The sequence below is a fragment of the Temnothorax curvispinosus genome, unplaced genomic scaffold (assembly GCF_003070985.1).
Source record: "Temnothorax curvispinosus isolate PA1 unplaced genomic scaffold, ASM307098v1 QBEX01007734.1, whole genome shotgun sequence".
In the NCBI taxonomy this organism is placed as follows: Eukaryota; Metazoa; Arthropoda; class Insecta; order Hymenoptera; family Formicidae; genus Temnothorax; species Temnothorax curvispinosus.
This window is the reverse complement of record NW_020217514.1, coordinates 163,149-176,894: the sequence shown is the minus strand read 5'-3', so window position 1 is coordinate 176,894 and position 13,746 is coordinate 163,149. Positions and strand designations below refer to the sequence as shown.

At 36.7% G+C, this 13,746-nt stretch overlaps 3 protein-coding genes across 4 annotated transcripts in view; 2 read left to right on the top strand and 1 right to left on the bottom strand.

Annotated features, from left to right (window-relative positions):
* The window catches only part of LOC112457351 (icarapin-like), a 28,499-nt gene extending 26,375 nt beyond the window's left edge, over window positions 1-2,124 (top strand). The window contains exon 4 of the mRNA XM_025020341.1: window positions 351-2,124. Within this exon, the coding sequence (XP_024876109.1) occupies window positions 351-593 (243 nt within the window). The 3' untranslated portion in view covers window positions 594-2,124. The remainder of the gene's footprint in view (window positions 1-350) is intronic.
* Window positions 2,125-3,154: 1,030 nt separating this feature from the next.
* On the top strand, window positions 3,155-5,670 carry LOC112457350 (syntaxin-5). The gene is made up of 5 exons (XM_025020340.1): window positions 3,155-3,527; window positions 3,871-4,127; window positions 4,426-4,620; window positions 4,692-4,813; window positions 4,932-5,670. The coding sequence occupies exons 1-5, from the start codon at window positions 3,155-3,157 to the stop codon at window positions 5,089-5,091; spliced, it is 1,107 nt and encodes a 368-aa protein (XP_024876108.1). The 3' UTR covers window positions 5,092-5,670.
* A 143-nt stretch (window positions 5,671-5,813) lies between these two features.
* LOC112457348 (transport and Golgi organization protein 1) lies at window positions 5,814-13,746 on the bottom strand. Of its 2 annotated transcripts, XM_025020338.1 has the most exons (17): window positions 13,550-13,746; window positions 13,320-13,453; window positions 11,293-13,147; window positions 11,042-11,185; window positions 10,899-10,969; window positions 10,675-10,815; window positions 10,331-10,447; window positions 10,141-10,218; window positions 9,828-10,052; window positions 9,353-9,520; window positions 9,026-9,248; window positions 8,791-8,929; window positions 8,615-8,704; window positions 8,342-8,438; window positions 8,134-8,257; window positions 7,219-7,731; window positions 5,814-6,435 (listed from the first exon to the last, which is right to left on the bottom strand). In XM_025020338.1, the coding sequence occupies exons 1-17, from the start codon at window positions 13,671-13,673 to the stop codon at window positions 6,380-6,382; spliced, it is 4,299 nt and encodes a 1,432-aa protein (XP_024876106.1). In that variant the 5' UTR covers window positions 13,674-13,746; the 3' UTR covers window positions 5,814-6,379. The 2 variants fall into 2 exon arrangements, with proteins under 2 accessions (XP_024876106.1, XP_024876107.1); XM_025020339.1 differs by lacking the exons at window positions 5,814-6,435; window positions 7,219-7,731 and adding an exon at window positions 6,861-7,049.

Sequence of the window (13,746 nt, the reverse complement as noted above, 5' to 3'; positions counted from 1 at the left end):
AATGAAGCTTAATTAATTTTGATGATGCGTTTGTCAGTTGTAGAGCTGCAAACTGTTCGATAAACCCGTTTGCGCCTCTGTCTGAACCAGTTCTGGTTCCTTCGGGGGGCACGTGTATGTACACATTACGCTATATCTTCCCGAAGAACTTTGCTGTAACGAATCAGATAACATTTGGAGATTGAACGGGAGCTCGAAAATTGTTAAACCAATTCCCAGTAGCGAGGATTGCCTTTTTTTTTTAAACTGAATTCACGCGCGGCTTCGTATCTCGATAAGAGAGACCGAAGACGGCACCGCGTTGATTACACGCAGCTAATCTCTGATTCCCGCAAATGGTTTTATTGCAGATCATTAACGGCCACGTGGTGACGGTCAACGAGACGACTTACATGACCGGCGACGCTCTCAGCGGCACCGCGTTCCGCATTCGCATAATCGACGTGAAGCCGCAGAACGACACCGAGCTGACGCGCGACGGAGGCAACGCGGGACCGGAGTCAACGGTGAAGCCGGAGCCGTCGGAGAGCCGCGAGACGGTCGAGGACTTAAACAACGAGATATCGAAAAACGTGGAGACGCTGACCGCCTAAAAGGCGGTTGATCCGCTCGCGTGACACGTCGACGATCGACGGTATCTGGGTGGATCTCGGACAGAGGAGGAACGACCTTTATTTACGTGGCTGTAGTAGAGTAACTTCGGTGCCACACCGAGTGTGCATCGCGTTAAGATAAAAATATTACTGTAATATATACAATACATATATATAAAGTTGTGTTTCTGTTATTTCCTATCGCTTCTCGATACGGTAGTTTACGACGTTTACTTGCGTCTCTCTGGGAAAAAAGATTGCCGTCGCTGAAGAGGATAAGTTAGGGATATTTATAAATACGTGGTACGAGAGTTGAGAAGAGAGGGGCTAATTGGTTTCAATTAACGATAATTTGTAAAATTTTAATTAATTGATTAAAAAGCTTTTAAATGATTCTGAATCAAATGAAAATTCTCGGTTAAACGTGAAATTGAAATAAATGAGATGTAAAGCTCAATGCGCGTTCACGTTTTTTTACAACTGAACATTTTATACCTTGAACAGTTGAATTTTATATCATGAAATACGCCTGAAAGACGTTCACTAGCGAAGAATATGGAAATAAAATGTTATTGTGTGATTTCTTGTACTTCTCAGATTAATTACTTTCTTTGACTCTTTCTAATTTATAATATTCGTTATACGTCCATGTATCCGACATTTGTGAAAACTGTTAAAGATTTTTATATATTTTATAAATTAGTAGAAATAAAATTGGTGTGTGATAACGTATGATATTTTGTAATCAATATATATATTTCAATATATATGTGTGTAAATTCTCGCATATCTCGTTCTACCTTAGATGAATGTCGAGCAAAAAAGGTGAAAGCACCGTTACTTCGAGTCACATACTTCGTGTATAATTCACATATCACGCTGGTTTACTCGCTAACAGTTATATATATGTATATATATATACGTAAAACCGTTTTGTAATAACTAATTATATTACACTGTCGTCCGCCAAGCGGAATATTTACGCCAGTCCAGTTTGTTACGATTTATGCGACCAAATACGAATATGAAGTAAATTGCAACTGCTGTATCACATTATCATATTACTTTGTATACTTATAGAACGATGCGAGGACTTTTATCCTGTGAAAGATTGCATAGAGCTGATATTTAATAAATCTACACTTCCTATGCATATGGGAAGCGTAGATTTATTAAGTAGGATATATCCAGGTATCCTATTTCTTTTTTCTAGTTTCCCTCACAAATAGTATCTTCAGCGCTGAAAAACGCAAATGTCGATCGAGTAAGGCATGTAATTTTGTGATGAAAGATCCACACACACGTGTAAGTAAACGTCTGTAAACTATTTACGGAGGAAAAGTTTAATAGAAAAGGCTTCCGTGGAACGTCGATTTTTTATAATTTTATAGAAGGAAAAATGTACGTTCCTGTAGTGCTGTTCTAGCGTATTTTTACATACGTACACAAATGTATTTACAGATTGTAAGTCGTGCTGTAAACTGAAATGTTGAGAAAAGTTGACGCAATAAAATAATAGTAATGTATCATATTCCGATAGCACACACCTATCTATGCGCAATGTGCAATTTACATAAGTTTACGATTTAATATCCCATTCTAATAATTTCGATATTTACTCAAAATAATAATAAAGAAAATAAGATTTAAGTTTAGAGATATAAGTCTAAATATATTAAAAACGGATAAAAATTATAAAGATCTAAACGAGACGGGTAATTTTTTACATTATTTGCAGTGCCCATGTGATAGATAACGTCCGGACATATTTTATGTATAATTATATATAAAAAATGTTTTCCCGGGATTACTATTGTAACAGTTTACGTAAAATGTTTTTCACTATTATCATACACTTATTTAATATCATTTATCACATATTTTGAGTCTACTCCTAAAATAACGTGAAGCAAATTTTTTTTAAATAAATAAATAGAGTGACTAACGTATGTACATATACAAAAAAAATAGATATTGACATTTTTGATGTCAGATAGGATCTTATGTCTAATAATAATTTTCGGGAGTTTCATACATTTCGTCTATTTACTTTTGAACGACGCGCTTATCATTATTCGATCTTGAAACGTAATTTTTATGCCAAAACCGGAAATGTAATTTCGTACAATTAAATTGCTGTACAATTGTTAATTACTCTGATGCTAATGAGTATCTTGTAAATCTATTTTCTCTTTTTAAATGTTTTTAACGATGATCTGTCGTTCGAAAGTCGCGCGTCCGCACATTTCCGGCCGTGCGAAAAATGGCGCGGCCGCCACTCGCCACGCGGCTTCAAACTCGCCGCGCGTGACTATGCTCTTTCTATGACCCAGTTGCACACGCGCGCGCGCTCGCGTGCGTGTACGTGTAGAGCATATACGTCATTTGTACGTGACGGACGCATCGGCGGGAGGCTGTCATGTGTGGATGTCATGCGGACGTGTCCGTCGCCGCCGTCGCCGCCACCACCGTTGCTGCAATCTGTTGACGTTACCGGACCCGGTGGTGGTCGAGGCCCTCGGGACACGCGCGCACGTGGTGAAAGCTGAGAGGATGCTGCGATGTCAGCACGCAGACGTCACGTCGTAGGGCCCGTGGCGAATCGCGACCTTGCGTGCTCGGGCGGCTCGCGGCACTATCACGATGAAGACGGAGCGAGCGGCAGATTGCTGAGCGAGGAGACTGTCGATTTCGAGGGTGGCGAGCTACCGACGACGACGACGACGACGACGATGACATCCCGCGACAGGACCAACGAGTTCGCCAACGCGATCCGCTCCATGCAGAGCAGGGCCGTGGCGCGCACCGCCGTGAACCTGCAAAATCCGCGCCGCGCACGCCAGATACAGAGCTACTCGAACTTCATGATGATAGCCAAGAACATTGGCAAGAACATCGCCAGCACGTACGCCAAGCTGGAGAAACTTGCCCTATGTAAGAGCCCGAGACGCCGCCGCCGCCGCGTTCGGCTGCAGGCGTAGCTTAGGCCGGTTACAATATGTTGCGAATAGCGGAATATACCTTTGTTGCAAGAGAGAGATTGTGGTCGTTTTTTGGGGGGAGACAGATTTTGTGTGAAAGTTAACATTAAGTTAGACGTCAAACTGTCGAAAAGCTAGAAAGTAGTTTTTGTCACAGAAACATTTGTTAAGATTGTCATCGATGGTTACCGTTAATTTTTACTGTCCAGGATTTTATGATATACATGACGAAATAAAAGTTAGCCGTTCTAAAAACGTTAAAAATGTTCTACAATAACAGATGTCTCATGTTGCAGTGGCCAAGAGAAAATCCATATTCAACGACAGACAAATGGAGATTGAGGAGCTTACGAATATTATAAAAACAGACCTAAAAAGCTTGAATCTTCAAATCGGGAAACTGCAGGAGCTCGGAAAGTCCCAAAGAGAAAGCTACGGCTCCTCCCCGAGTCATCACATTGCCTCGCATTCCTCCTCGATTGTGATGGCATTGCAATCAAAGCTAGCTAATATGTCTAATCATTTCAAAAGTGTCTTGGAAGTTCGTTCTGAGGTAACCTAAACTAAATAGCATTCTGTCCTAGGCTGCATTTGGGGAGCGCGCTATTAGCGCTATTTGCTTATTATATCTCTGTTTTACGCAATGAGCGATAGACAGGATGATGCAATAACGCTAATAGCCTAATAGTGTGCTCCCCGAATGCAGCTCTACATATATCAAAAAGTTGTTTCATTTAATATCTTCTTTTTGTTGGCAATATTATTAGACAAATTTAATTAATATTAACAGTAGTGATATAAATATTATGGGACATTAAGAATGATAATGTGTAAATTATTATTTGATGCAGAATATGAGAGAGGAGCAAAGTAGGAGACAGCAGTTCACTCAAGGGTCTCTGTCCACTATGCTTCCCCCGAGTGTCGTTTCTGGAAAACAAGGTTCCTTGTTGCTGCAAGAAGAAATTTCGGGTAATTCAGTTGCGATAGATCTTGAACCTGCGATGAGTCAGCAGTTACAACAACAATTTATACAAGATGATACTGTAAGTAATAGCGGCAAGTGTGAGAAGTAATTTAATATAATGGCGAGTACATGTATCTATATTTCTTAAAGGATGCGTACGTGCAATCGAGAGCTGAAACAATGCAGAACATAGAATCTACTATAGTTGAATTAGGGGGTATTTTCCAGCAATTGGCGCATATGGTTAAGGAACAAGAAGAAATGGTTGAAAGGTGAGAAGAAATTATCTGACGATTCTAAAAGAAACAAAGACCGTTATCTTGAAAAAGCATTTAAATTTGTCAAAATATTTCACAAGTATAAAAATTCTCAAATATAATCAATTTACAGGATAGATAGCAATATAGAAGATACTGAGCTAAACGTGGAAGCTGCGCACACCGAAATACTGAAGTACTTTCAGTCTGTGACAAGCAATAGGTGGCTAATGATAAAGATATTTGCGGTCCTGATATTTTTCTTTATATTTTTTGTAGTGTTTTTAGCGTAACCCTACCGATAATTTGTATTTATAATATCATTACACGCGTTATCATCCATATCCACTATTTGTGATATAACGAACAGAGAGAAAACGGTTTTTATATAAAGTTGCGATATACGGTGGAGCAAAAAAGTATTTGCACAACCCAGTTTTCTTACAATAACTTTATTCGAAGGAATAATACATTGTGTTCACGAGTAACTTATTACCTATACCGTATGTAATAAATTACTTATGTACACCAATTCGTACTTATGTATTATTCCTTCGAATAAAGTTAGTGTAAGAAAACTGGATGTGCAAATACTTTTTTGATCCACTGTACGTACAGGCTAAAATGAAAGATATTACGCGCATTCCTCACCCTTTCCCTGAATTGTGAATATTGTAAGTACATTTAAATATTACATTACTTGTATATCTCGCATTTCACTGAATATAAAATGTAAAAAGGAAATATTTCTATAGATAATAAATACATAATTTTCATTTTTGAGGGCAAACGATTTTACAACTAAGTTAAATTTTACAAATTGCGTTTTATAACGAATATAAGCATCGAAAATAAAAGATGATTTATATATACTTATATATCATAAATTATCTATATGTTTTTAACATTTTATTTTGGTTATTTTAATTTTTTAAAAGAGTTAAAAGATATTTAATTCCTTTTATTTTAGCTAAAACAATATAATTAAATCCGCAATAACTCTGACAACAGCCAATCATAATAAATTACAATTTATTTAAATTTTTAAAATCATATAACAATTATCTTTTGTATTCTACATCGATTATGAGAACTTTATTACAATATCTTATCTATTCCGAGTTGAACATTTGATACCTAAAATATGCATGTTATCAGAAATGTATAACTTAATTACGAATATGCAATGCTTCTTTCGTTTTCATAATACAATCAAGATATATAAAAATATTTTTATCAATTGTTACAAATAACTTGTTATACATGTTTTGTAAAATAAAAAAATTACTAATTTGACAGATAACTCATGATAAAAAGATAGCTCCTACATCGCTTTCGATTAACGAAAGCAATAGAAAAAAAGTCTATTATATAACAATCACAGATATAATAACAGCATTAAAGACAGATGACACTGTTTAATGAGTCCTTATATGTATAAATACGTTTCTTCTATTAATATTTGACGTAAAATTTTCATCATCACATATTTATTTATAATTGTTATACAATGAGAACGCTCACTGATACAGTGATGATTTGGCCTTTGTACAAGTGTAATTGAATAACAAGATACAAAACTTAGACTTTCCCATGATGCGCCTTATCCAGTGATTCGCCTGAAGAATGTAAGGAACCTAAAACAATTAATATATAATTTAGTCGAATGTATCTCTTTCAGTGTATATTCTTTAGTTGCTGCGATACACGCAAATAAAAGAGTAAATCTACTAAATAATAAAGAGTACTACAGTTTAGAATGCAGAACGGTAATAAAAAATAGTTATTTGTGTAACAAGTGAGGTAAGATGAAAATTCCCGGGTGCGGAGTTTACGCACGAGCCGAAGGCGAGTGCGGTAACCGCACCCGGGAATTTTCATCTTTACACACGGCTTACACTCCCTATTTTATGTTGCAAGTGCCTGGAAAGTGGTCTATCACGCACGCGTAGCGTGCGTAATGGGGCACTTTCCATGCACGTGTTGCATAAATAAATTTTACTAAATTATTATACAAAATGCAATAGAAAATTTAGAATAGCTTTTAGTTAAAAAAGAAATAGATTTTTAATAACGACAATAATAAAAATGATATATATCAAAAATATGCTAAAAATTTGCGAGTACATTGTGTGTGCCGTTAGCATAAATTAAAATCATTGATTATATACTCTTTAACCTGACATTTATTTGGCATTATTTCCTTCCATAGTACTCCAAAACTGTCTCACTTTAGAGAAACGTTTGCGTCCTTGCATGCACAAAAATAAAAAAAGGCAGATAATAATGACAATAAAAAAAAAACACAAACTTCCCAAAAGAGTGGAAAACGTTAGGCGGATCTAACGGATTAACGCTATGTGGCATGCCGGTGAAATGCGTGTCGTCGCTCAGTGGTGCGTCGTATCGTTTTCACAAACCTTTATGATTGCGCGCACGTTGCTCTCGTTGATGAGGATGAAAACCAGAGTTACGCGGGTGCGGCAGTAAGTCTTCACCCCATATTCCGGGCAATATCGAGCCGGGTGGAGGAAGGGGCGGGATATGATCACCACCGTACAGAGGAAGCGGTGGCGATCTATGGTGATCGAACGGTGGAAGTAAATGCGGCGGAGACATAGGTGGTGGTGGGGAACCGGCGTTCTCGTACCTGCCCCCGGAGACCGGGGGGCGATGTAACGCCGGCGGCGGTAACAACGGCGGAGGTGACGACAATCTGCCGCCGAGTGGCGGAGGACGTTGACTGATATCGTACGGAGGTAGACCGGAAGCAGCGGCGTGCGGCAACGGCGGCAGATACGCCGGGAAACAGTGTAGATAGGAGGGTGGCGGGGGTGGCGGGACTCCCGAGGAACCGCTAAACATTACGGGTGAACTGGACGAGTCTGCGAACAGTTGCGGGGAAGTCGCCGTTTCCCCGTTTGCTTCCAGGCCTGTGTTTGGAAATCAGTTTAAGAAAACAGACAATCGAGAGGGTTCTAGTTCCGTCGTGCGATATTTTGCGATCCATCCGTCTGTAGATGAACGTTGTCAAAGTGCTTATTATCTTGGATGATATTACTGTATAGATTTAATTGTCACTTGCTAAAAAAAACTAAATTACTCTACGGATCGCAACGTTACTGTTAATTGTTACTACGCGTTACAATTTCTACAAGACATTTACAATAAATCATTATCTACGAAAGATGGATATGCATTTCTATATGAAAAAAGTAAAAGTTAATATAAACGACGATAAAATCTGATTCAAGCTAAAGTTATACTTGATGATTCGTTATCAGATTATTCGCTAAATACGGGTATAATTAATATCTCGTAACAGGAATACTTACGATGTAGCTTTGCTTCGGGATCGGTGTCATTTAAATTTTTCTCTACCAGTGTAAGGCGATTACGTAATTGGCCGGCCTCGGCTTTCGATTCTTCCAAACGGCGCTCATTTTGACGGGCAGCAACCTTATAAAATAAACGAAGTTTTATATGAGTACGTCCCTTCAGTAGCATATATACTCATATTCTTCTCACATGTGTCATACATACCCATTGCTCATGTGCTTTCGTTTCTAGAGCGGATATTTGATTTTTGTATTCCCTCTCTTGATCCACGATCTCCCGTTTCAACATCTCCATTTGTTGCCTGAAATTCAATTTCCTGTAATTAACTAATTGCAGCGCATAAACTTGTTAAACAAATTCTCGTAACCGTAACGATGCGCATAAAAGTATCCAATTAGCTCTAACGACATACATTTCGTAAATTAAATTTGTCTTTGACATAAATGTTGTATCAAAATGGTACACGGTCATGCTTACTTGTAATTTTGAATTTCATTTTGCATCGTATGTAGCCTTTCGACCGTCGATACAACTTCTCCTTGTTTTTGCAACCAAATGGCCTCTTCCCTAAGATGATTATAGCGTTAATGATTTGTTCAAGTATAAGATATATAACTCTAAAATGTAAAATTCTACGAGTAATCGTCACTTACTTCTGGCGTTCGGTTTCCTTGTCTTGGAAGAACTTTGATAAAACCTCAAGTCGTGTTTCTGCATCTTTCTTTTCTTTTTCAGCAATTTTACACTGCTCGCTTAGTGCAATTATTTCTTCTTTAACAAGCTTCATATGCTCTGAGACACAAAGGTATTATTATTAACAAGATTTAGTTTAAAAAATGTCGATCATGAAAGGTGAAATTTTAAATATCTTTATCTTTAAGACAGTACCTTCTAGTAACTGATGAGCGCCGTCAACATCGCTTAATCGCATCTTTAATTCATCTCTCTCCTCGCGCAGTTGTACTACCTCAATTTTAATGTGAGATACGTCATATAACTTTTCCAAGTCTAAGTTGTTTGACTTGACTTGACTGATAATTTCCAATAGTTCTTTCACCTCTATCTCTTTGCCTCTCAATTCTTTATATAATGACGACTTCTCAGTAGACAGCTAAGAAAAATTATAATAATCATATATTAAGCATCTATCAATTATTAAACATATTTCAATTTCTATATATTAATTTTGACTAATGTATATAATTACGAACTTACTTCTTCTACTTGCTCTTCCAAACTACATACTTTATCTGTCAGCGTTTGTTCTATATTACTTTTACGATTTTTCTGAGTCATCAGTTCATCCTGTGTTCGCAAATATTCTATTTCAAGTTCTTCACACTTCTTCTTAGCAGAGGCAAGATCTGCTGATAAAGTATCAATCTGCAATAAATTCGTCGTGTATATTAATTAACATGTAAATCATCTATTAAAAATTAATAGACAAGATAATAAATAAATAAGCAGAAAGTAAAAGAAAGAAATAAAAAATATTAATTTAAAAAATCTGAATATACTAATATAAATAATATAATCTTTAAAAATATTTAATTTGTGCAAATATCCAAACAAATATAAACCTCAAGTTTATTAAACTCACGTTCATCACAGAAATAAAAAAATTAATGATTCTCTAATTCAAAAAATCCACCGATTTAGAAACACTATTGTAAAAAAATTGTGCTCTTACCTCTTGAGCCTTAAGATTTAATGCATTCGTCAAGGATTCGTTCGCCGCTTGTTGAGCGTCTAATCGTGCCTGTAGATCTTCCACCGATTGAGCTATCGGATTAACTTCATTGTTCGACGACAGAACTTCTCTTAACATACGCTCGAGTTCTAATCCAGCTTCCGTTGCATTTTCCAAATCTTTCTCCAACATACTCACTTGTTCTTCCAACTCCATCTTCGCGTTCTACGACAGAAAAACGCCGATAACAGAATGTGCATTTTGAATTCGTATGGACATAAAAAAAAAGAACGAAAAATATTTGTGCATGTACCTGTGCCATTTCTAAATCAGCTTTTAGCGATACAACCATTTCGTTAGAACCAAATGATTCATCTTCTATGCAATGCAACTAAAATATTTAAGTTTTAGTACATATATGACCGGATTTTAATGATAGAAAAAGAAAACGTGCGAGTAGTACGAAGTAGCGGAGAATCAGTTTATTCGTGTACACTGCTTACCTTAGTCTTAGTAGATTTTAGATTCTCACTGAGTACTTCGCATTCTTTTGTTGAGATTAATAATTCTTTCTCGAGTTGATTAATCCTCGCGATGAGTTGTCCGTCTCTTCTTGTTTTCTGGAGGAAAATATATATAGGATTATGCTTTATTAAATGACGTTACTTAAATACTTTGCATGATTAGTCATACAAAAATATTTATAGCACAAAACAGCATTTATGACACAAAATAGAAATAAATTATAATTAATGAGGCTGCTTCAAATACGATTTTAGAACAAGCTTAAATTACAGATTTGATTTAATTCGGTTTCGATCTTTAAATATAAGCAAGATATTTTTACCTCAATGTAGTAATATCCAAGAGTGAATACAAGTGTTGTAAAGGCTGTTACACACAGATATATCAGTGTCTTCCAATAATTATGATCCACCAATTTTGATATATCAATCGAATTATCCTCTTCATTTTCAAGGTCTCCCATCTATTGCAAAGAAAAAAAATTGTTATACCGTATACGTAACAGAATACATAAATAATCACACAGAAATTCTCTGCGAGACTTACTTGGTTCAGAAACTCAGCTGTTGTCTCGGTTATGCATTCGTGATCATCCATACAAATTTTATCTGTAGTTACTGTGCAAAAATAATAATATTTTTATACAACTTTTAAAAGTATTATTAAACATATTATAGTAGAATAATTACCCTCCATTTCGCCTGATACAGATGTAGATTCCGGCTTCTCCAAGCTATTATCCTCATCTTTATTTTCAGGCAAATTATCCTCACTGCTTGTGTGATCACCATATTCAGGTAAGGTTTCTTCCTCCTTCACAGGCTGACTTTCGACTAAACATACAAAGCATCTAAATTTAGATATAACCAATATAAACAAAGATTAATATTATATGTTTTATATAAAACACTCTTCTGTATACTATTAATTAATAACTTACTATCTTCGTGTTTCAAATTTTCTTTAATACTCGATAAATCTCGTTTCTTGAGAATATCGTTTAAAGTCATTGTTTGTTCCGAGATAATACTCTCTTGACTAGAATCCATAGATTGCTCTGGCCCGAGAACGTTAGATTTCGCACTGTTCGAGAATTCGTTAGATTCTATAGGAACATTGTCAGAGCTAGTATCATTGACTAAATTATCATTTTTATTTACATTACTATGTACAATTGATTCTTTATTAAATTGAATATCTGCAGCGCTATGATTTAATGCCTCTTCTGCAATTGCTATATTTTCAACAGAATGACTCTCAGGAATTGATTCTGTTGTAATATTTTCTGTTGTTTCAGACGGTAAGCTACTGGTTTCTAAAATTTCAGCAATTACAGTTTTATCAGCTTGGCCAATTGTTTCTTTATTATCTTCCTTTGAACTTTCTAGATATGCTTCACCGCTTCCTGGTAATTTCCGCTCTTTATCGTCGCTGCTTCGAGTAGCGGTTTTTGTGACTATAGTCTCTTGCAAATTAGACAAGATTGTTGAGTCTTCTTTATCAGAAATAATTGCACCGTCGGCCCTTACATCTTCCTTAACTTTCTCTGCCTCACTTGTTGTTTCCTGTATTTGAATATTTTCAACATCGGCTTTTACAGAAGCGAAATTATCGTCCGCTGAAATCGGAGGTGTTGTTGGCAATTCTTTGGCAGGTTCATCAGCATTTTCATGTACAAAATTATTGTGTAAAGGCACGTCACTAGATGTAGTATGTTCCAAAATAATCGTGGGAGCTTCTTTTATATTTTCATCTGAGATTTTTGCACCTTCAATGGTCTCGTGTATAATTTCTTGCTGCGTTTCTACTTTTTCTTTATCTATAATACTTTGGTCTATACTTGAATCCAACTTTATTTGAGGTGAAAGAATTTTTTCGGCATCCTCAACTCCAATATCTTCTGAAACTTGTTCCTCTAATTGCAAATTGCTGTCAACAACAATTTCAGGAGCAACTATGTCATCGCTGCTTTGAGTAGTGGTGCTCTCTGTTGCCACAGTTTCTTCCGAGTTGGATAAAATTTTAAATGTTTTCGTAATGGAGGCAAATATACCGTCGCTTTCGACTTGTTCGATAACTTTCTCTTTCTCGTTGTCTTTTGCACTGCTGTCCAACTCTTTCGTATGTTCTCCATTTTTTAACAAATCTTCCTCGGACTTACTACTTCCATCGAGCTCGGCAATGTCATCTTTGCTCACTGTCTCTAAGGTTGAACTGATTATTGCTTCTGGATTCTCTAATGGTACGTCGGAGCTAGTTGGTTTCTGAGTATCTGTCGACAATTGAATGCCTTCTAATTTACCACTGGCGTCACTCGCATCCGGTTGTAATTCTTTGTCGTCAATGAGTGTATTCTTGTCGGATGATGATCTTTCGTGATCTATTTCAAAATCAGGAGCCACTGAAGCTTTTTCATACGGCAATGCAGTAGCGTGCGTAACTTTATGTACAAAGCTAGGTTGCACAGATGGAGTACTCTCAAAATAAACTGTAGTACCATCTATCACTTCGTAAGAAGGTGATATGCTATCTACATTGATTGCATGAGATTCTTCTGTGGTACTTTCATCTATAGATTTCAATGACGGAGTCTTATTATCATCCCCAGATAAATCATCTTTCAACAAAGTATGCGATTCGCCACTCTCTTCCACTGTCGACTCGAGTTTCTTAGGCTGAACTTTGTTAGCTTCACCATTAAACTTATAAACAGGCACTTCGTATGACAAATCAGGTCTCAGAATTTTATATTCGTTTAGGAATGATTTGGGTGCAAATCCACGCTTGCCATTTATCTGAAACAGAGATCAGTGCATGAAGAAAATATGTATATCTTTTACAGAACCAAGAGATCGATCTTACGACATTTGACAGGAAAAGTTAGTCTTTAAAAATACGACTAATAAAAATGTATCACGTCACGATAAAGTCAATAACATTCAGGTAAAAAGATAATAAAGTATATACCTCGACACCCCATAAATCAGTCCGTTTGCCAGCGCCTTTACTAAAAACTTTTACATCTGCGTTGCTACCAAATGACATCACCTCACGATCGTTCGTTCTGTAAGCGAGTGTGGTCCTGGCCAACGAAATGGGTTCTAAATAACAGCGGAAAGCAATGCAATGATAATGATACGGCTAAGTGGAAGAAAAGTGTGTTATGGGATTCAGGGTTAAAGTATGGCTTCAATTACCCGAACAATTGGGGTCGTAACATAATTGTTTGTCCGACAGGGCGGCTAGGCATTGCGGTATTACGCAGAGAATTGTCGCGGCACGCAGAAACGAGACATATGTAAACGGCTTTATTTTCGTCATATTTTCACCGTTGCAAAGTTCCACATCACTCTACCGACACCGACGTCTCTACATATACAATGACACACACTAT

Excerpts from the sequence above, each read along its gene's own strand:
- LOC112457350 (XM_025020340.1), top strand. The coding sequence starts at position 3,155 with ATGTCAGCACGCAGACGTCACGTCGTAGGGCCCGTGGCGAATCGCGAC. Across the intron at positions 4,128-4,425 it reads TCTTGGAAGTTCGTTCTGAG|AATATGAGAGAGGAGCAAAG; the intron begins GTAACCTAAACT and ends TATTTGATGCAG. Across the intron at positions 4,621-4,691 it reads AATTTATACAAGATGATACT|GATGCGTACGTGCAATCGAG; the intron begins GTAAGTAATAGC and ends TATTTCTTAAAG.
- LOC112457348 (XM_025020338.1), bottom strand. The coding sequence starts at position 13,673 with ATGACGAAAATAAAGCCGTTTACATATGTCTCGTTTCTGCGTGCCGCG. Across the intron at positions 11,186-11,292 it reads AAATTTGAAACACGAAGATA|TCGAAAGTCAGCCTGTGAAG; the intron begins GTAAGTTATTAA and ends TTGTATGTTTAG. Across the intron at positions 8,705-8,790 it reads AAGGAAACCGAACGCCAGAA|GGAAGAGGCCATTTGGTTGC; the intron begins GTAAGTGACGAT and ends TAATCATCTTAG.